Below are 22812 nucleotides of genomic sequence, written 5' to 3'. Positions count from 1 at the left end.
CCTATCAGGAGCCAAGAATATGGAACCTGAATCCCGACATCACAGCGGTAGCCTGGTAGTCTGCCTGGAGAGCCTGAATGGCACCCTCCGGGGGCATTTGATGAATACATTCTACCAAGTGTAAAGATGTTCTGAGGGCAGCCTCCAAAAGTCACCTCTTCTCCTAGTCACAAGGGATCTTGTGCTGGGTCCCTAATTGATGTTTGGCAAAAACACAGCACGGTTCTCTCCTAAAGGCCTACAGACCAGTGAAGGAGAGAGATGGGTTTTTTAAATGCAAGAGAGTGTCATGGAGCTGTCACAGAGGATGGCAGGATGAGCCCAGGAACCATTCATTCACCCAGTGTTGAATTGAGCACCTACTATGTGTAGGGCACATAAAGGATACAAGTGAAACCAACAGGGTCCCTGCACTCGTGGAGCTTGCATTCTAGGTGGGGAGGTTAGCAGTAAACAAGTTAACCAACAAACATAGATATAGTACAGGTTGCAAAGGTACCCTAAGAGAATATTCGGGACCTTCCTGAGGGGCAGGGCGTGAGGAACTCTAGGAACCCATGTGTTTAGAGAAGCAGAGGTAGCTGGGATCAGAACCTGCAGCTCCATTGGGCCTTGTTAGAGGATGCTGAACTGACTCAAGAGTATGGGACTATCGAAGGGTTTTACGTGAAGACTTTAAGGTGTTTTAAAGTTGTTGATGATTGCTGTGTGGACAGTGGATTGGAAGTGAGCTGATAGAAGTTTTTATTAAAGGTGGCATTTCAACCAATGGGGAAAGAGTGAGCTGTCCAGAAGATAGATTAATACAATCGATTGACTGATTGGATACAATCAGAACCCTACTGTATGCCCTAGTTCATGCCATCTACAAAAATAAATCCCAGGCTGGGCGCAGTGGCTCACACCTGTAATTCCAGCACTTTGGGAGGCCGAGGTGGGTGAATCACCTGAGGTCAGGAGTTTGAGATCAGCCTGGCCAACATGGTGAAATCCTGTCTCTACTAAAATACAAAAAAAATAGCTGGGCCTGGTGGTGGGTGCCTGTAATCCGACCTACTTGGGAGGCTGAGGTGGGAGAATTGCTTGAACCTGGGAGGCAGAGGTTGCAGCGAGCCGAGATCACGCCATTAAACTCCAGCCTGGGCAGCAAGAGTGAAGCTCCGTCTCAAAAAATAATAATAATAATAATAATAAAATCCCAGATGACTAAAGAGCTAAAAATTTTATGTATATTTTTAAAGGAAGCAAATATTTATTTTTAATGTAGGAGACTATTTTACTTATTTATGAGTTAGGTTCTCACTTTGTCACCCAGGCTGGAGTGCAGTGGCCCAGTCATAGCTTACTGCAGCCTCTAACTGCTAGGCTCAAGTGATCCTCCTGCCTCGGCCTCCTGAGTAGCTGGGACTACAGGTGCATACCACCACGCCTGGCCAATTAAAAAAATTTTTTTTGTAGAGATGCAGGTCTCACTATGTTGCCCAGGCTGGTCTCAAACTCTTGGCTTCAAGTAATCCTCCTGCCTGTCTTGGCCTCCCAAAGCACTGAGATTACACCTACTGCAGCAAGCCTCTTTTCTTTTTTTTAAAATAATTTTGAGATAGAGAACAAGACACAAAACCCAGAAACTATAAAAAATGATGCATAGATTTGACTGTATAAAAACTTTTAACTTTAGTCAAACAAAAGACTAAAAATAAAGGCAAATGAGAGATGGAGAGAATATATTTGCAATATCTATAAGAGACTAAGTAAGTTAGTATTTAGAATATAAAGAGTTCTTTGAATCCATAATAAAAATAGAAGCAATAGAAAATTAGGCCAAGAATGTGAAAAGACAGTGGCCAATAAACACATGAAAAGATATCCAATCCACTAGTAATTAAGGAAATGAAAATTCAAACAATAAGATATTATTTCCATTCTTTTTAAATACTGTTAATCTGTGTTGGCAGGATTCCCTGTGGAGGGAGACAGGTATCTCTTTTGGATAACATTTTGGTAACAAACAACAAAATCTTAAATGTGCGTATGCTTTCACTCAGTAATTTCACTTCTAGGAATCTATCCGAATATTCATACAGAGACCAGACACAGTGGCTCACGCCTGTAATCCCAGCACTTTGGGAGGCCGAGGCGGGCGGATCACGAGGTCAGGAGATCGAGACCATCCTGGCCAACATGGTGAAACCCCATCTCTACTACAAATACAAAAAAATTAGCCGGGCATGGTGGTGCATGCCTGTAGTCCCAGCTACATGGGAGGCTGAGGCAGGAGAATGGTGTGAACCCGGCAGGCAGAGCTTGCAGTGAGCGGAGCTTGTGACACTGCACTCCAGCCTGGGTGACTGAGAGAGACTCCATCTCAAAAGAAAAAAGAAAAAAAGAAAGAAATATTCATACAGATACAAAGAAGTACGTCTAATTCTTTGCAGGGTTGTTTGTATTAATGAAAAACTGGAGATGTGCTAAATGCCCACCAATAAAAGACTAAGTAGGTCATTCTCAACCAGAGGCAATTTTGCCCCCCAGGGGACCTACAGCAATGACTGGAGACATTTTTGGTTATTGCAAGTGGGCAGTGGGTAAAGGCTGGCATCTCGTAGGTAAAGGCCAGGATGCTGTGATAAGACCACCTATAGAACAGCCACCTACAACAAAGAATTATCCAGCCCCGAATGTCAGTAATGCCAAGGTTGAGGAACCCTGGGTTAAATAAAGCCACTGCCATACTGGGGAATACTATATAGCCACTGAAAAGAAAAAGGTAAAATTGTATTTGTATGACATTAAAGATCTCTAAGATGTATCATTTTAAAACTGCTTTTTTGAAACTTAATATGTGATTCTTAGAATGTAAGAAAACAAAACAAGTGGATTTTAAAACTACTAAATATCACTTCCCCTCCCCAGAGGCAAGTGCTGTTACCAGCTTCTTATGTGTCCTTCCAGAATTACCTCCAACATGGACAAACATAGAATCTGGTTTTCGGTATGCTGCAAACAGGTGACTCTGCTGTGCGGTTACATTCAGAAACCAGTGGTGCATCATTGAGCTGCCCAAGGCCTGGAGCTCAGGACCCCGGGCATGTTTCCTAGATTATTCTCCCTCCCTTGGGTTTCTATGGCATTTTCATTTGTAGATACAAAACAAAACTATGTGGTGGGGGGAATAGGAGCACGGGCAGGACTCTGGAGCAAGATTCTGATGTTGGTGAGTGAGACAGGACCTAGAGGAATCCGCGGGGCAGGTTTCTCAGCCAGTGGGTGTCAATGAGATTGCACAAAGTCTATTAGATGATGATGACTTTAACAGGGAGGCACGGGTGAATCTCCTTACACTCAGTGCAAAATTCAGCCAAAGTTGGGAGCATACCACATTCCTCTTCCTGTCTGCAGCTGCCAAGCAGTCATTTATGGGCCCACTAGCATTTACAAATGCAGGTTCCAGGCACTGCATCCTCATCCGCATCTCTGACTTTCTGAACAAGCCTGGCTTTCATCTCCTGGGGATTTCCTGGAAAGAAAGCCTCTTAGAGTTGGGTCTGAGACTTTTGATGTTAGCTTTCATCAGTTACTTTTCCTCCTCCTGCCTCCTCTCACTGAAGTATCATTCCAAGGTCAGATGCAGGGACAGTGGGGTTGGGTGACCTACCAGCATCCAGCCCAGGGCTTCCAAAATGAAAGGTGTCTGGTGCCATCTTTAGCCAGACACAGGCACACTCAGTGGACCAGACTTGGCAGAGGCACGAGGGCTCAGGTCTGCTGAGGAAATGTTCCCAAGCATGGGTGGCAGGAGATAGGGTCCTGAGACCACCAGACACCTCCCCAGCCCAACTCAGAAGCAGATATCTCTTGAAAACTGCCTCTTGAGTTTTCTCTAGAGATTTTTCATCATAGACCTCAAAATCTTATTTCTTTCTGGAAGGATGCTCAGCTAGGCTGAGAACCTGGGCAAACTTTCTGGCACCTGGCTGGCTGCGGATGTACACTCAAGCTGCAACCAGACTAGTTTGGTTCCAGAGTCCTCAGGGGACCGTCACTTTTCTCAGATCATGTCAGCTTCCTTCATCTCTTGTGAAATTTAAACCCTCTGCTCCTTCCAAAAAATCATGTCTTCTTTCTAGTAAGAATTCTGACAGAATGGAGTCAGAAAGGACACACGTTCCAGGGAATGATGTTTCTTATCTGGAATTCTAATTCCAGTGACTCTGTGGTATCATGGCTGGTTTGTGGGACCCTTGCTTTGAGTTGAGGGCTCTTGCAGTGTTACTTTTAAACCCCTGGACATGGCTGGGCACCATGGCTCACACCTGTAATCCCAGCACTTTGGGAGGCTGAGGTGGGTGTATCACTTGAGGTCAGGAGTTCAAGACCAGCCTGACCAATATGGTGAAACCCTGTCTCTACTAAAAATACAAAAATTAGCCAGCCGTGGTGGTGAACACCTGTAGTCCCAGCTACTCAGGAAGCTGAGGCAGGAGAATCGCTTGAATCCGGGAGGCAGAGGTTGCAGTAAGTGGAGATAGCGCCACAGCACTCCAGCCTGGGTGATAGAGCGAGACTCTGTCTCAAAAGAAAAAAATAGGCCGGGCGCGGTGGCTTACGCCTGTACTCTCGACACTTTAAGAGGCCAAGGCATGCAGATCACAAGGTCAGGAGATCGAGACCCTCCTGGCCAACACGGTGAAACCCTGTCTCTACTAAAAATACAAAAATTAGCTGGGCATGGTGGCGCATGCATGTAATCCCAGCTACTCGTGAGGCTGAGGTAGGAGAATCCCTTGAACCAGGGAGTTGGAGGTTGCAGTGAGCCGAGATGTTACCACTGCACTCCTGCCTAGCGACAGAGTGAGACTCCATCTCAAAAAAATAAAATAAATAAAATAAACCCCTGGACGTTTATGTTAGATATTTTATTTTTATGACAGTTCAATATAAAAGAACAAACTGTTATGAGAGGAGCTAGAAGGCACCTTCAGAGGCAAGTGAACCCTTTGGACAGCATCGCTTTGAAGTTACTCTACACAGAAACATCTGTCTTCCAGGAACCTCCCAGCTGCTTCACTCCGTCCTGAAGTCAGAACCCCTACCTCCAGTCCTCTCTGAATTCAGGCGTGTTTGTTCATTTGCTTTTCTAACTGAGAACACGAAGACGCCTGAGAGGGTTGGAGCTGGCGGGAGGAGGGCAGGGATAAACACCTCAGCGCCTTTTCCCCACTATTGTCTTGTTCTTTCTTCTACTTCACCTTTGCTTTTTTTTTTTAACTTGTATATTAAGTTCAGGGGTACATGTGTAGGTTTCTTATATGGTAAACTCGTGTCATGGGAGGGGGGTGTTGTACAGATTATTTTGTCACCCAGGAATTAAGCTTCTAAATAATTCAGGGGGCCCTAGCATTTGCAGAAGTTACCTACTGGCTTTAGAAGAATTTCTGAATAGTTTGATGTCAGTCAAATCTTTTTTTTTTTTTTTTTAACTTAATGTGCTGGCTAAGATGCTGGCTATTTAAAGTTGGAATGAATGAATCCCTGGGCAAAAAGGAAGCTTTTAGGAGCACGCATAAGCACACACCATACTCTGTCTAAATTAGATTTTCTAAAATTGGGCTTTCCTAAAGAAAGTCATATGGTAGACGGCCATAGGCCAAGTGAACCGAATTCAGAAAGTGTTATTTCATGAGCAAGTTTCCCAGAAAGGTTTGAGATGTTTCTGACAGAGCAGGAATGCACTTCCTACTACACAGTACTCAGCCCTGGAAGCTCAGAGCAGGAAGACCTGCACTGGCCTCTTTTATTGGCTGGGAAACTTCCACATCCCTGTGTCACCATGAAAAAGAGCTAACTTTGTCTTCAACGAAGAGTTGGAAAATTACTTTAATCTCTGCATTAAACTAGATGCAAAATTGCCTCTCTACCTAGGAATCACGCTGCATAATCCCACATTATCTGCATTTTCAGTCATGCCTTGAATAATGATACTTGAGTTCATGAGGAGGTCAGTGTGGGGCTGGGAAGACCCCTAGACTTCCCCGTGTAGATGTGGCCTGGAAGTAAGACTAATGTAGCAGCAAAGCCCTGGCAATCATGCACACTCCTGAGTACGGCAGAGGTGTGAATCATCATATCACCATGGCTGGCTAGCTTCAGAGGAGCCACAAAAATGAAAACACTTGCGTTGCTCATTAGCAAAGGGAAATACACAAATGTTGAGGGACTCTTCGTGTCACAGCCACACTCTTCTGTTTCGATCTGGTAAGCAGAGCTCTCTCCATACCCGCTTCAAGCTTCCAGCTGAGAGTTCTCTTTTAGCTGTTGTACATATTGCTGAGGATCTTGATAGTGGGCTAGCAACAAGGGGCTTTAGAAAATAAGAGCATTTCGGCATCAACTGTTTTAACTGGAGTTAGATCCATTTTGTGATCTGATTTGACTTTTATTTTTTTAGAGACAGACTCTCACTCTGTCTTGCAGGCTGGAGTGCAGTGACGTGATAATAGCTCACCTCGACCTCCTAGACTCAATTGATCCTCCCACCTCAGCCTCCCAAGTAGCTGAGACCACAGGTGTATGCTACCACGCCCAGCTAGTTTTTGTATTTTTTGTAGAGACAGGGTCTTGCTTGTTGCCCAGGCTGGTCTCAAACTCCTGGCTTCAGGTGATCCACCTGCCTCGGCCTCCCAAAGTGCTGGGATTGCAGGCGTGCACCAGGCCCCATTTTGTGATTTAATCCTCATTGTAGACTGACATTTTCTATAGCAGAATTTTTCAACAGTAGTACTGTAGTTGAGGGGCCACATTTGGGGCTGGAGATGGGTAATTCTTTACTATGGGAGCTCTCCTATTTATTGCAGGGTGTTTAGCAGCACCCTGGGCCTCTACCCACTAAATGCCAGTAGCAACCCCCATCCCCACAAATTGTGTAAACCAAAAATACATCCACACATTGCCAAATGTCCCATGGGACACAAAATCGCACATCCAGACACTAACACCCCCCCCCCCCCACACACACACACACACACTTTAAGAATCACTGCTCTAGCCAGGCACGGTGGCTCACACCTGTAATCACAGCACTTTGGGGAGCTGGGGCAGGCAGATCACTTGAGTTCAGGAGTTTAAGACCAGTCTTGCCAACATGGTGGAACCCCGTCTCTACTAAAAATGCAAAAATTAGCTGGGCATGGTGGTGCATACCTGTAGTCCCAGCTGGAGGCTGAGGCAAGAGAATCCCTTGAACCTCGTAGGCAGAGGTTGCAGTGAGCCAAGATCATGCTACTGCACTCCAGCCTGGGCAACAGAGCGAGACTCCATCTCAAAAAAAAAAAAAAAAGGAATCACTCCTCCATAGAAAAGAGGCAGTGTATAAAATAATCTTTTTCCTAAATTGGTTGTGCATTTTAAATAGATTCCTGGTTGGAAACAATGGCTTACGTCCATAATCCCAGCACTTTGGGAGGCCAAGGCGGGGGGATTGCTTGAGCTCAGGAGTTTGAGACCAGCCTGGGCCACATGGCAGAACCCCGTCTCTACTACAAATACGAAAATTAGCCAGGCATGATGGCACACACCTGTAATCCTAGCTACTTGAGAAGCTAAGGTGGGAGGATGGCTTGAGCCCAGGAGGCAGAGGTCGCAGTGAGCTGAGATTGGTTCATTGCACTCCAGCCTGGGGGACAGAGCCAGACTCTATCTCAAAAAACAAAAACTAAATAACTAAATAAATAGATTCTAAGATTTTACACACTTTGAACCCCGTGTGTTACTGGTTTGTTCCCTACATGGAGTAGACAGGTTTTCTCTTTGAGTGGCCTTCACAGAAGCTCAGACTGTTACTCATTCTACTCTCTTGTACTCATGCATTGCTAATAATATTCATCTGGTTATTAATTCAGTAGCAGGCCGTTAAGCATGTTCACTCGTGCTGTGATATTTCTTTTTTTTTCTTTTTTTTTTTTTTTTTTGAGACGGAGTCTCGCTCTGTCGCCCAGGCTGGAGTGCAGTGGCGCAATCTCGGCTCACTGCAAGCTCCGCCTCCCGGGTTCACACCATTCTCCTGCCTCAGCCTCTCCGAGTAGCTGGGACTACAGGCGCCCACCACCACGCCCGGATAATTTTTTTTGTATTTTTAGTAGAGACGGGGTTTCACCGGGGTCTCGATCTCCTGACCTCGTGATCCGCCCGCCTCGGCCTCCCAAAGTGCTGGGATTACAAGCGTAAGCCACCGCGCCCGGCCGTGCTGTGATATTTCTTAGTGAGTTCTCACCACATGCCCTGATGGTGAGCAGCCTCACCTCTTAAACAGGATTCCCGCACAGTTGAGAACCCATCCACCTTTCTTGGCTTGTTATGATCAGAGCTTACACTTTTGGGAGGTAGAACTGCATCTGACATGGAGGAACATGGTCCTTAGAGTCAGACAGACCTGGATTCAAATCCCACTTCTCCTGCTTACAAGCCAGATAGCCTTGGGCTGATGATTGAACCTGCATGCCTCAGTTTCCCCTTATGAACATGGGGATGATTCTGTCTACTTGGCAGGGTTCTGCCTGGCCTTAGCGAGATCACGTATGTCAGACATCAGTAAATGGTAGCTTGTTATCTGTCAGCTGATAGCTGTAAGGTATGAATTGCCATCTTTGTAGGTCAAAAACCATCAAATATTGGCAACTTCATACAATTGGGCCTAATATATAAACCCCAGGTCACCATCACGCTGTCTTCTTTGCTCTGTGGATATCCAGCAGATGAAAGGGATGGTTCTGCTTTGTTATTTTCTTGTTTTCCTGCTTCTTCTGAGGGGGCTTCCTGCCGGCACAATCTAACAAACTTCAGAGAGGACAAAGTCAGTCTCTGCCGTCATCAGTGTTCACAGACAGTAGTTTCAAAGTGTGTACCACATGAAGTTGCAGTCTTCCAACCTTCCAGCCAGTGTGTATGGAAATAACCTGAATTGCATTAATAGCAGTTCTTCAATGTGGGCCTGCTGGGGGAGGATGCTTGGTTGTTTTCCGTTGTTTGTTCCCTGGGTGCCTGTCTTGGGCAAGCATTTCTCTGATGTCTCTGTTTACGTGACAGGTTACCCTGCTGATTGCCTTCATCTGCGTGCGGAGCTCCCTGTGGACCGACTACAGCGCCTACAGCTACTTTGAAGTGGTCACCATTTGCGACTTGATAATGATCCTCGCCTTTTACCTGGTTCACCTCTTCCGCTTCTACCGCGTGCTCACCTGTATCAGCTGGCCCCTATCGGTAAGAGTGGCCTGGCCCTGTCCTCCGCATGCACAAGTCAGGATGTTAGCTGGAGTACTGAGACCTGACAGAGTTTTTCCCGTCTGCCCATCTCACCTCTTTAACCATTCTTTGCTGCCTCTGCCCTGAATTTCCTATTGTTTGGTGGACATCTCTGCTTGATGTCCTGCTGGTTTTTAAAACTCGCTTTCCAGCTACAAGAAGGCTGTGGCTATTGCCCCATGCTTATTTTCTCAAGCAACAGAGAATGGCTGTGTGTGTATGAGTTGGGAAAAGGAACATGGGAGAAAATTGTAGATGAAGATGATGGGTATTGATACTGTTGTGAGGATTGAATGATAGGATTTTCTGGCTAAAAGGGACTAGTGGGGGCTGAGGAGACAGTCAGAAGTTGTCAGATTTTTTCTTCCCACTGTATTATTTTTTAAAGCTTCATTGAGATGCAGTTCATATGCCGTATCGTTCACTCATTTCAAGGGTACAATTCAATGGAGTTTAGTGTATTTCTAGAGTTGTCCAACCATTACTACAGTCAACTTGAGAACATTTTCATCATTTCAGAAAGAAATTCCATACCTTTTAGCTGTCACCTCCCTACCACCCATCCCTCCAGTCCTAAGCAATCACTAATCTTCTGTCTCTAAAATTTTTCTACTCTGAACATTTCATGTAAATGGAATTGTATATGTGGTCTTTTGTAACTGGCATCTTTTACTTAGCTGAATGTTTTCATGGTTCATCCATGTTGTAGCATGTATCAGTATTTCATTCCTTTTTTTCTTTTTAGAGACAGGGTTTCACTCTGTCACCCAGGCTAGAGTGCAGTGACGTGATCACGACTCACATGGCCTCAACCTCCCAGGTTCAGGTGATCTTCCCACCTCAGCCTCCCGAGTAGCTGGGACTACAGGTGCATGCCACCACACCTGGCTAATTTTTGTGTTTTTTTACAGAGATGAGGTTTCACTGTGTTGCTCAGGCTGGTCTCAAACTCCTGGCCTTAAGCAGTCCTCCCACCTTGGCCTCCCAAAGTGCTGGGATTACAGGCATTAGCCAACATGCCAGCCTTTTTGACGGACTTACAGGCTGGATCATGGCCATGACTCCAACCCCCTAAGTTTAACATTCTCTGTCTATTTTATAAGAGTACGAGATCCGCCCGCCTCGGCCTCCCAAAGTGCTGGTATTACAAGCGTGAGCCACCGCGCCTGGCCTACCATGCCAGCCTTTTTATAACCAAATATTATTCCATTGTATGGATAGACCAGACTGCATTTTGTTTTTCATTCATCTTCAGTGGACCTTTGGGTTGTTTTTACCTTTTGGCTATTATGAATAATGCTGCTATGAGCATTCATATACAAGTCTTTCGTGTGGACATATTTTCATTTTTCTCTGGTATATATCTAGGAGGGGAATTACTGAGTCATATGGTCACTTTGTGTTTAATTGTTTGAGGAACTGCCAGACTGTATGCCAAAGTGGCTCACTATTTTACATTCCCACCAGGAGTGTATGAAGTTCCAGTTTCACAACATCTTTGCCAACACTTACTGTCTGACTTTCTGATTCCAGCCATTCTAGTGAGTGTAAAGTGTTATTTCCTGTGGTTTTGATTTTCATTTCTCCAGTGACTAATGATGTTAATCATCTTTTCATGTGCTTTTGGCCATTTGTATATTTTCTTTGAAGAAATGTCTATTCAAGTCCTTTGCCTATTTTTTAATTAGGTTATTTGTCTTTTCATTATTGAGTTGTGAGAATTCTTTCTATAGATAAAAGTCCCTTATCAGCTATATGACTTGAAAATATTTTCTCCCATTCTGTTGTTTTTCACTTTTTTGATGGTGTCCTTTAAAGCACAAGTTTTTAATTTTGATAAATTTAGTTTATTTTTTTTCTTTTTTAGCTCACGTTTTTCTTGTATATAAGAAGCCATTGCCAAATTCAGATTGTGAAAATTTACTTCTATGTTTTCTTCCAAGAGTTTTATAGTTTTAGTTCATACATTTAGGTATTTGATCCATTTTGAGTTAATGTTTTTTGCATAGGGTGTGAGGTAAGGGTTCAATTTCATTCTATTGCATGTAGATATCCAATTATCCCAGCATCATATGTTGAAAAGACTATTCTTTCCCCCATTGAATGGTATTGGCACCTTTGTTGAAATCAGTTGACCATTAAATGCATGGATTTAGTTCTGGACTCTCAATTCTATTCCATTGATCTATATGTCTATCTTTATGTCATTATCACACTATTTTGATTACTGTAGCCTTGTAGTAAGTTGTAAAACTAGCAAATATGCAGCCTCCCAATTATTCTTCTTTTTTAGGATTGATTTGGATCGTTACAATTCCATATGAATTTTAGAATCGAGTTTTCAATTTCTACAAAAATCAGCTGGTATTACAATAGGAATTATGTTGAATCCATAGATCAATTTGGAGAATATTTCTATCCTAATAATATTAAGTCTTATGCTCCATGAACATGGGAAGTTTTTCCATTTTTTTAGATAATCTTCTATTTCTTTCAGTGTTTTGTAGTTTTCAGAGTAAAAGTGTTTTTTGTTTGTTGTTTTGTTTGAAACAGGTTCTTGCTCTGTTACCCAGGCTGGAGTGCAGTGGCAAGATCATAGCTCCCTGCATCCTCAAACTCCTGGGCTCAAGCAATCCTCTTGCCTCAGCCTTCCAAAATGCTGGGACTACAGGCATGAGCCACTGTGCCTGGCCTGAACTTTTTAAATTAAATTTGTGTCTGAGCATTTTATTCTTTTTGATGCTATTTTAAATCGATTTTTTTCTTAATTTTATTTCCAGATTGTTCATTGCAAGTACATAGGAATCCAATTACTTTTTGCATATTGATTTGTGTCCTCAACTGTGCTGAACTACTTAGTAGTTCTCATATATTTTTCTAATAATATTTTTAGTGGATTCCATAGGATATTCTATAAACAAGATCTACAAATAGAGATATTTTTACTTCTTTATAATCTGGATGCCATTTATTTCATTGTCTTGCCTTATTGCAAGAAATTAGTTGACTAAATTAGACAAATATTGAATAGAAATGGCAGAGCAGCCATCATTATCTTTTTCCTGATGTTAGGAGGAAAGCATTCCTTCTTTCATCATTAAATATAACATTGGGTAAGTGTTTTGTAGAAGCCCTTTATCAAGTTGAAGAAGTTCCCTTCTAGCACTACTTTGTTGAGTGTTTTTATCATAAAAGAGTATTAGATTTTGTCAAATGCTTTTTCCATATCTACTGAGGTGATGAGTTTTTCTCCCATTATTAGTATGGTGTCTTACATTGTTTTTTGTTTTTTTAGACAGGATCTTGGTCTGTCATCCAGGCTGGAGTGCAGTGGTATAATTATGGTTCACTGCAGCCTTTATTTCTCAGGCTCAAGCGATCCTCCCACCTCAGCCTCCTGAGTAGCTGGGACCACAAGTGTGCACCACCATGCCTGGCTAATTTTTTTTTTTGGTAAAGATAAGGTCTCCCTATGTTGCTTAGGCTGGTCTTGAACTCTTGGGCTCAAGAGATCCTCCTTCCTCGGCCTCCGAAAGTGTGGCGATTACAGGCATGAGCCCCTACACCTGGCCTGGTTTGTTTGTATATGTTGGACCAACCTTGCATTCCTGGGGTAAATTCCATTTGGCCATAATGTATAACCCATTTTATATGCTGGTATATTCAGTTTGCTAATATTTTGTTGAGGACTTTTTGCGTCTGTATTTAAAAGAGATATTGGTCTGTAGTTCTCTTTTTTTCCAATGTCCATCTAGTTCTGGTATCAAGGTAATACTGGCCTCACAGAATAATTTAGGAAATATTCCCTCCTTTTTTATCTTTTGACAGTTTGTGCAGAATTGGTATTAATTATTCCTTAACTATTTAGTAGAATTTAGCAGTGACGCCATCTGGGTCTGGGCTTTTCTTGTGGGTAATTTTTTTTATTGTTAATTCAAACTCTAATTTTACCATCTTTTCAGATTGTGTCATTTATTCTGGAGTCAATTTTATTGGTATATATGTCTAGGAATTTGTCCATTTCATCTAAGTCATTGAATTTATTGGCATGCAATTGTTTATTGTATTTCTTACATCCTTTTTATTTCTGTAAGTGCAGTAGTAATGTTTCCTCTTTCATTTGCATCTTCTCTCTCTCTCTCTCTCTCTCTCTCTGATCAATCTAGCTGAAGATTTGTCAATCTTGTTGATCTTTTCAAGAACCAGTTTTTGGTTTCATTGATTTTTTTATTGTTTTCCTATTATCTTAATAAATTTTGCTTTAATCTTCATTATTTTCTTTCCTCTGCTTGCCTTAGGTTTAGTTTGATCTTCTTTTCCTAGTGTCTTAATGTATAATATAGTTTGGATACCTGTCCTCTCCAAATCTCATGTTAAAATTTGATTCCCAGTGTTGGAGGTGGGGCCTAGTGAGAGGTGTTTGGATCATGGGGGCAGATCTCTTATGAATGACTTGGTGCTGTTCTAGTGGTAATAAGTGAGTTCTTACTCTGTTAGTTCCCATGAGAACTGATTATTAAAGAGAGGCTGGCACCTTCCCCCGCTCTCTCTTGCTTCCTTCCTCTTGCTGTGTGATGCCTGCTCACCTTCACCTTTGCTTTAGGAAGTAGAAGCTCCCTGAAGCCCTCACCAGAAGCAGATACAGCTGCCATGTTTCTTGTACAGCCTACAGAACTATGAGGCAAATAAACCTCTTTTCTTTATTTATTGCCCAGCCTTGGGTATTCCTTTATTAAAACAATGCAAAACAGACTAAGATGATGTGGAAGGCCATCATCTAATTTGAGACCTTCCTTCTCCTTTAATATTGGCATTTACAGCTATAAATCTCCCCCGATAACTGTTTTACTTGTATTCCATAATTTTGGTATATTGTGTCTTCATTTTCATTCATCTCCAGGTATTTTCTAATTTATCTTATGATTTTTTTTCTTTGATCCATTCATTATTTAGGAATACGTTGTTTAATCTCTATATATTTCCCTGATTTCCCTCTGCTTGATTTCTAATTTGATTCCATTGTGTTTAGAGAACATACTTTGTAGTCCTTCTACCTTTATTGAAGTTTGTTTTATGGTCTGATATATGGTCTATCCTGGACAATGTTCTGTGTACATCTGAGAAGAATGTACTTTTATACATTGTATATTTGTATATTATACTTTTGTTGGATAGAGTTCTTATAGAGGATTTTTAGGTCTAGTCATTTTATGGTGTTGTTTGAATCTTCTATTTCCTTGTTGACCTTCTACCTGGTTGTTCTATACATTGCTGAAAGTAGGGATATTGAATTCTCCAACTATTATTTTTGAATTGTCTGTTTTTCTCCTTCATTTTTTTCATTTTTCACTTCATGCGTTTTGGGTCTTTTATTAGGTGCATATACGTTTATAATTGTTATATCTTATGGATTCAGCTTTTCATTGTTATAAAATGTCCCTCTTTATTTCTAGTAACTTTTTTGTGTGTTCGATTCTATTTTGTCTGATGCAGTGTAGACACCCTGGCTTTCTTTTGGTTGTTGTTTGCATGCCATATCCTTATCTTTGAACATAAAGTCTCTCTCCCATAGACAGCACATACTGTAGCTATTTCTTGTTTTGCTTTGGTTTTCTAATCCAATCTGACCACCTCTGCATCTCGATTAGATTGTTTAATTGTTCACACTTAACATTATTACCCACTGTTATTTTGAGAGAAATTTCTTTTGTGTTTCTAAGTTCTAAGGCCCCTTTCAAAGTTATGGCATTTTTTCTGCTTCTTTTGAGAACAAATTCCTCTGGGGCTTACCTGATGCAGATACTGAACAAGCAAAGGAGAGAACAAAAGCTCAGGGACAAGCACAAGAGTGGGCTGCATGGGGAGTGAAAGTTGGAAGGCCAGACTCAGCCACACATTTTTGGCTGAGATACTATTTAGGTACTTCTGGTTAGGATTCTCTCAAGTTGGTTTTCTCTGCCCCATGTCATCCTCCTCTGTCTTAATAGTTGAGAATCGTGGAGGTGGGGAACTTGCAGTTACTCATCTGCTCTTTAGTTAAAATCTCTGTGATCTATCTTGTGATATTCCTTTCTAGCCACTAAGGGAGAAACCAGAGTCTTTGATTTTACATAGCTTTGAGAGGAGCTACAGCTTTAAATTGGAATGCTTTTCCAAAATTTAATAGCTGCCTGCCCTAAGGGACAGAACTTCATCAAGGAATGATTTCTAAATTCTCATTGAAGACAACTGAAAATGGATGCACCCTGGATTCAGAGCAAGCACTGGAAGTGGCCCCCAGCCTCAGTTCTTCTCTGATCTGATGTTTAATGGGGAAGAGAAAGGGTGAGATGGAAGCTTTCCCTCGCCACTGAAAGGCCCGTCTCATCCAGGGCCTGCAAGGTTGCTGATTAATCATGATGAGTGAGTGGGGTGGAAATGCACGGCCCATGGGCCAAGGCGAGAAGCAAAGGTGGAACCAGTCCTGCCAGTGGATTCATTGGCAGAGCTTGGCCGGGAGGGCACTCTTCTGGAGAAAAGAGAAGAGGGAATGACAGGGGAAAAAAAAAAAGGCAGGAAGCTCAGGAGTGAAAAAGCCAGCTGCCACCACACATCCTCAGGCACTTCACAGAAGTGCCACTGACCTCATTCTAGAGTCTGAGTCTGATGGGCCCCTGGGAATGAATACCTCTCAAGTCCACATTTGGGGCCATTCACAGAGTGGGCAGACACTCCAGTCAGTCACACAACACCAGCACATTGTTAGCCCAGAACTTTCTCCGAAGCAGAAGAGAAAGGCAAATAACTCTTTAACTTTGCTATCACTTTGCTTCTCCAAGCTGGAGCTTTGTTTAAACTCTCCAACCGGGGAGTTGCAAGAAGCTCGTTTGCTTTTTAGTAGCTTTAGCCAGAGGTTAAGGCACTGTCCACAGATTGCTCTCAGGTGTGGAGGAGTCCTTAGGGGCTATCTCTGCTCACACCAGAAGCTTCTTTTCTCTCTGTCCTCTTCCCTTCCTGCCTGCCCAGCATCACTTCTGTCTTGCTTGGCCGCTTCCTGGTCAGCCCCCATGTTGGCTGCCTGTGAGCGGCACTGCTCATCCCATCTGCGTGTTGCAAGGGAGAAGAGGAAGCGTCATTCTCTCCCTTTCTTTTCATCTCTTCTGATGCCCAGTTGCTCTTCCCGGACCAGAAATGGACCGACCTACCCACTTATTTGCTTTGTTTCTGCCCCCAGGAACTTCTGCACTATTTAATTGGTACCCTGCTCCTCCTCATCGCCTCCATTGTGGCAGCTTCCAAGAGTTACAGCCAGAGCGGACTGGTAGCCGGAGCGGTGAGGATGTTTTGGGGAGCCTTTAGGAATGAATTCTTATTTAAAATGCTCATTTTCTTCCTGATGGGAGAAGAGAAGGGTTTGGTTTCTGGGGCATTCCTTTCATAAAATCAATACCTACCTTGATCCAGCCATCAGCTCTCTCCAAAGAGCCTTAAGCGGAGGCGTACAGTCCCAGAAGGTGGATTGTCAGGGCTGCCAGCAAATTCACAGAGCCCCAGCAGCCCAGGCCTCTCTTACAGCCACTACTGAAATCAGGGGGCCAGGCGGGTTTTAATTCACACACCCACTCTCATCGTTTGCTCGTTGGCTGCCTCAGCACTATGCAGAGACAGATTCTGGGGCCTCTTTTGGGCCCAGTGGGAAATGTACTGTGATCAGTTAGAGATATATGCCATGAGCCTGAGCTTTGCCATTCCTGATTTTTAACAGTATTCAGGCCGGGAAATAATACTTCTGTATCTTTCAGAGGCAAAAATTGATCCATCTGATAGCCATAAATAGAAGTAGATGGAAATATACCAAAATACAGTCCTGTGAGATATATACATACATATATATGTATATACTTACAGACGTATATACTATTTTTTAAAGATTCATAGATTCCTGTCATCTGATGTCTGATTTAGCTAACTATTTGTAGTTCAGTGGCCTGTGGGACAACACTGATTTGCTTCAGTGATGAGCAGACAAGATTTTAAAAACGAGTTTTAAGAAAAGCTCTCTCAAGCCAGATGTGGTAGCTAGCACGCACCTGTAGTCCCAGGCACTCGGCAGGAATGCTTGTGCCCAGGAGTTCGGTCTGGCCTGGGCAACATACTGAGACCCTGTGTCTTAAAAAAAGAAAAAGAGGGCCAGGCGCGGTGGCTCACGCCTGTAATCCCAGCACTTTGGGAGGCCGAGACGGGCGGATCACGAGGTCAGGAGATCGAGAACATCCTGGCTAACACGGCGAAACCCCGTCTCTACTAAAAATACAAAAAATTAACCGGGCGTGGTGGCGGGCGCCTGTAGTCCCAGCTACTCGGGAGGTTGAGGCAGGAGAATGGCGTGAACCCAGGAGGCAGAGCTTGCAGTGAGCCGAGATCACGCCACTGAACTCCAGCCTGGGTGACAGAGCGAGACTCCGTCTCAAAAAAAGAAAAGAAAAAGAGAAAAAGAAAAGCTCTCTCTGTATGTGACATTCATTGTCTTTCACTTACACATATTACCAAAATTTTCCAGACTTTGGCCTGGGAGTGGGTTGGCTCCTGGAATTCCACTGAGGGATGGAGTCTCTCCTCTGAAGGTCAGCGTGGGGGCAGAAGGTCACTGTAGAGGGTGGCCAAACCTCCCAACACTGATGCTCCACATGGCCCTCCCACAGCCCACCATCACACCCCTCTGCCCCCTCTCTCTGCTGTCTCTGAAGAGAGGGATGGTTGCCCCCTGAAGCTTAACACCTGCCCAGCTACAGTGCAGGGTGCTGGAAGAGGCACACAGGAGACCTGTGCCCACTGTGTTTCCGGGCCCACTTGAGGAGATTCCCACTGTGTTTGGTAATTCAGGTTGCACGTAACTGTTTAGCCCTGGAATCTCTATAGCTAACATTCATCATATGCTGTCTGTGTGCCTAGGACCAAACCTGGGCTATGAGGAAGTTAGAAGAAATTTTTAAAATATGGTCCCTGCTTATAAGAAAGTGGTCATTCTAGCTTAGGAGACAAGACACATGAAACAATTAGCAAACAAGGCATTGTAGTGTAGAATAGCATTCTGTAGTGATATAATAAACTGTTCAATTATGCAGTGCAGACAGTTGGGGACCGGGATGGTATATAACGTGCTAATTGTGCAGAACAGACAATGAGAGGCCAGGACAGGCTCTAATAGGCTAATTATGTGCTGCAGACAATTGGTACAAAAGGAGCCCAGGAAAAGAAACCCCGGGGAAGAAGTGGGTGTGGGCTGGTGGGGGCAGCCGTTTATGTAAAGCAGCATCTGGGCTTGAAAAGAAAACCAAACCTTGTTGGAAATCCTACCCTTTAGCTGCCCCTGCGCCATTCTCACCAGACACCAGTGGCAGTGTAGTGAAGTGGAGGCCTTTGTGTGGGTCTGAGAACACCTAGGCACCCGGTACTGCAGAGTGCAGACTCTGGAGCCAGGCTCCCTGGGCTCCCATCCCATATCTGGCCCTTGCTGGCTCTGTGGCCTTTGGCAAAACAGTTGACCGCCTGTACCTCTGTTTCTTTAGCTGTGAAATGGAGGAGCAGGAGTGGGTAATCCTAGTGCCCACCCAGCAGAGTTGTGAGGGTTAAAGGAGTCAGTACACCCACAGGGCCTTGCACCCTGGTAGGGATGTAGTAAAGTGGTCACTACGTTTTCACCACTGCAGCTGCCAGTGTTGTTCACAAGCAAGGAAAATGGCTGCAGGCTTCAAAGCCCAGAGATTCCAGAAGAAGCTACTGCCTCTCCCTCGACCATTTGATGAGCCTCCCACAGGCGCTCTTCCTCTCCCAGCACCCGAATCTCATCTACAAGTGAGGAGGCTGGGGTAGGTCAGCCTTCCTCACACTTGAGTGCCGGCTGACCCTGAGAAAGGGAAAGGGTGCTGCCTTGACTTGGTTTAGTCTAATATTGTTTAATATGTACAAACGTAAACCTAGATGTAAAGGCCTCGGCTTCTGGCTCTTATACAGCTATAAATCCAGAATGGGGCCGGGCGCCTGTAATCCCAGCACTTTGGGAGGCCGAGGCGGGCGGATCACGAGGTCAGGAGATCGAGACCATCCTGGCTAACACGGTGAAACCCCGTCTCTACTAAATACAAAAAAATTAGCCGGGCATGTTGGCGGGCGCCTGTAGTCCCAGCTACTCGGGAGGCTGAGGCAGGAGAATGGCGTGAACCCGGGAGGCGGAGCTTGCAGTGAGCCGAGATCGCGCCACTGCACTCCAGCCTGGGGGACAGAGAAAGACTCCGTCTCGAGAAAAGAAAGCCAGAATGGAACAGAAAGTCATTACAAATGAAATGCAAACAACGCCACTACACCACAAATCATGGGAACGTTCAGATTTTTTTAACCCAAATTAAAATTTCATCCTTTTCTTCTCTATTGGTCCAGGATAATCAAAGTCCATTGGCTTAGCCCCAGCTTGCTTGTAAATGTAAACCCAGACCGGGCACTGAAGCTGCGAAGAGTGAAGACCGAGAGGCCTGGCTGCCAGCCCTGACCTGGCCCAACCTGGGGGACTGGGGCCAGTGGCTGGGCCTCTCACGGCTTCCTCTCTGCACCTGATCCAGGACAAGGTGGTTGGGTTAGATGACTCTCCAAGCTCCTTTCTGGCCAGAGACACGAAGGAAACAAGCACAGAGATGAGAAGCAGACAGGATTGCCCAAGTAATTGGCCCTATGGCCCGTGAACTTCCTCTCCCCTCTCTCCACTGCAGATCTTTGGTTTCATGGCTACCTTCCTCTGCATGGCAAGCATATGGCTGTCCTATAAGATCTCGTGTGTAACCCAGTCCACAGGTGAGTTCTGGTTATCTGTGCACAGAGGATCTCTCAGGAACAGGGGGATGGCTTGTTCTTGACTTCAGCCATAGGGACGAACCCTGCTGTTGAGAAGGCTGTGTCCCAAGGGGACTTTAGAAGTAGTATTAGAGTACAGGGGCCAGCGAAGGGGAAGATGTGACCCCAGAATCTCCCCTCACATTCCCATCTCCACACATCCACAGATGCCCTAACATTTCAGCCTCGGGTGGCCAAGCTTTTTTCTTTTTCTTTCTTTTTCTTTACTTTACTTTTTTTTTTTTTTTTTTTTTTGAGATTGGGTTTTGCCCTGTTGTCCAGGCTGGTGCAGTGGTATGATCAGAGCTCACTGCAGCCTCCACCTTCCAGGCTCAAGTGATCCTCCAACCTCAGCCTCCTGAGTACCTGGGACTACAGGTGTGCACCACCATGCCTAATTTCAATTTTTTTTTTTTTTTTTAGAGATGGAGTCTCACCGTGTTGCCCAGGCTGGTCTCAAACTCCTGGACTCAAGCAGTCCTCCCACCTCAGCCTCTGAAAGTGCTGGGATTATAGACATGAACCACCACACCCAGCCAGCTTTTTCTTAAGTTTCCTAATGACAAAAATATAATGTAGGTTTTTAGAAAATACAGATAAAAAAATATGTTTAATAGAAACCGTCTGAGCCAGGGACAGTGGTGTGTACCCATAGTACCAGCTACTCAGGTGGCTGAGGCAAGAGGATCACCTGAGCCCAGGAGTTTGAGACCAACCTGAGCAACATAGTCAGACTTCGTCTCTTAAAAACAAAAAAAAATTAAGAAAAAGCCATCTGTCATCACACTACCCAGAAGTAGCACTGAATATCTATCCTTTCGATAATTTCTCTCTGCAAATATATATATCTGTTGCTTTTATTAAAAGGATCAAACTTCATGTGCTGTTTCATAATCTGTTTTTTCTCCTACTTAGCCACCGATCAAACATTTTCCCAACATCATTAGGAATTCTTAGCGACTCCGTGGGTTGCAGCATTAAGTCCATCGCATGACTGTGCAGTTTATTTAACTTGCCTCCTATTTGAGGGCATTACTCATGGAATCCTACACTGAGCCCATGTAGTGGAGGATTCTACTAATAAGAATCGTCTAGAACAGGCAGATTCATAGAGACACAAGGTAGACCCATGGCGGCCTGGGGCTGGGGGAGGAGAGGACTCAGGTGTGACTGCTAATAAGGATGAGGCTTCTTTCTGAGGTGATGAAAAGGCTCTAAAATTGTGGTTGCACAGTCCTGTGAATATACTGAAAAACACTTTAGATGGGAGAATTGTATGGTATGTGAATTATTAAAATATCCCAGTAAAGCTGTTTAAGAGAAAAAAGAATGATTTTTAAAAGTAAAGAATATAGGGGGAAAAAGAAGTTAATAGGTGATGTCTAACAGGATAAATCTATAAATATTGGTATAAATTGGTTGTTTAAATTATGGAAGAATCACCAAAAGAAACAGCTAAAGGGCTTAGGGAGGTTGCTGCTGAGGAGTAAGACTGAGGTGGGGGGAGTGCAGATGGGAGTCACTTCTACACTACCGAAGTTTTTTTCTTGTTTGGAAATGTATTTTTAAAAAATGGAATAATCTCAGTGAAAGTCAGCATCCGCACTGGGTGGAGGGTGGAGGACACAGGTGCCCCCCCGAGCAGAACTTGGAGTCAAACCTGTGGAGTGTGGCTTGTGGGTGGGCCACATCCCTGGCAAGCTGTCCTGACTGCCATTTCCTTCCCAAGATGCAGCCGTCTGATGAGGGCACAACCCCTAGGCCCCTCAGGAGCTTTGCAGAGAGGAGGACGTGTACTCCAGGCGAGGCCTCTGGACCTGTGTTCCTGTGCCAAAGTCCTGTCAGGCTGGTGGGCACCAGGAAAGGCCTGCACCCTCTTCCTGCTCTCCCGAGAAGCCAGCTCCCTGAGCTCCTGAGCCAGCCGGAAACTCTTCCTCCAGCCTTCCGGGGAGAACATTCCTCCCCTTCTGGGAAAGGAAAGCAGCCTCCAGGGAAATCTGTTTTCTGCCTTCCTGCTTCTAGAATCACCTCAGGTACTGATGAACCCCACTTAGCACAGCTGAAGGGGTTTGTGAATACTCTTGCCTAAATCCCTTCTACTTCACTCCTCAGGGGAGTGAAGCGCCTTAAGAAACAAAGCCCCCACCTAACTTATCTAGCTTGTCAGTCCGGTCTTAGAGATAACCTCTTTCCTGAAGTGAGGCGTGCCTGTAGAAACACTATGTGGTCAGCCTGTCCCCAAGGAGATCTTGCATCTCCTCTCCATCTCTGCCTTTGTTACCATTGTGCATGTGTTTGTGTGTTTTTTAATAAAATATTGACTCGGCCAGTTGCACAAGGATTTCTTATTGAACCAGATGAAGGCTGTAAAACCTGGCCTGAAACAGTTTCCATTTGAGCTTGTGTCTGGCCCGTGGCCCTCCACCCGTGCTCTGTGTGTGCCCCTTGCCGAACTGCTGGACTTCAGGTTTTCTCTCCATCTTGGGGGATAGTATAGCAGGGCAGAGTTTTAGGTAAACATGTGCAGGTTCTCATTTATATTCACGTCCTCCTCCTGCAACACCAATCTTTTCGTTTTGGAAAGAGCTTTAGAGCAAGCTAAGGGTTGTGTTTACACTATGATGATTAATGATCTTGGCCTAAATGCGCTGT

The 22812-nt window shown here is 44.3% G+C and overlaps 1 protein-coding gene across 4 annotated transcripts in view; it reads left to right on the top strand.

The window, feature by feature from the left end:
* The window catches only part of CMTM7 (CKLF like MARVEL transmembrane domain containing 7), a 64391-nt gene extending 41899 nt beyond the window's left edge, over positions 1 to 22492 (top strand). Inside the window, exons 2-5 of one of the 4 annotated variants that reach the window (XM_032162219.2) lie at positions 9082 to 9255; positions 16511 to 16609; positions 20040 to 20121; positions 21890 to 22492. In XM_032162219.2, coding sequence (XP_032018110.2) covers positions 9082 to 9255; positions 16511 to 16609; positions 20040 to 20121; positions 21890 to 21903 — 369 coding nt within the window. In that variant the 3' untranslated portion in view covers positions 21904 to 22492. The other 3 variants (XM_032162222.2, XM_032162221.2, XM_032162220.2) reach the window with 3 other exon arrangements.
* Positions 22493 to 22812: the final 320 nt, after the last annotated feature.

This window comes from Hylobates moloch, unplaced genomic scaffold, assembly GCF_009828535.3.
Source record: "Hylobates moloch isolate HMO894 unplaced genomic scaffold, HMol_V3 SCAFFOLD_8, whole genome shotgun sequence".
Lineage (NCBI taxonomy): Eukaryota > Metazoa > Chordata > Mammalia > Primates > Hylobatidae > Hylobates > Hylobates moloch.
This window is presented reverse-complemented; position numbering and strand designations above follow the sequence as displayed.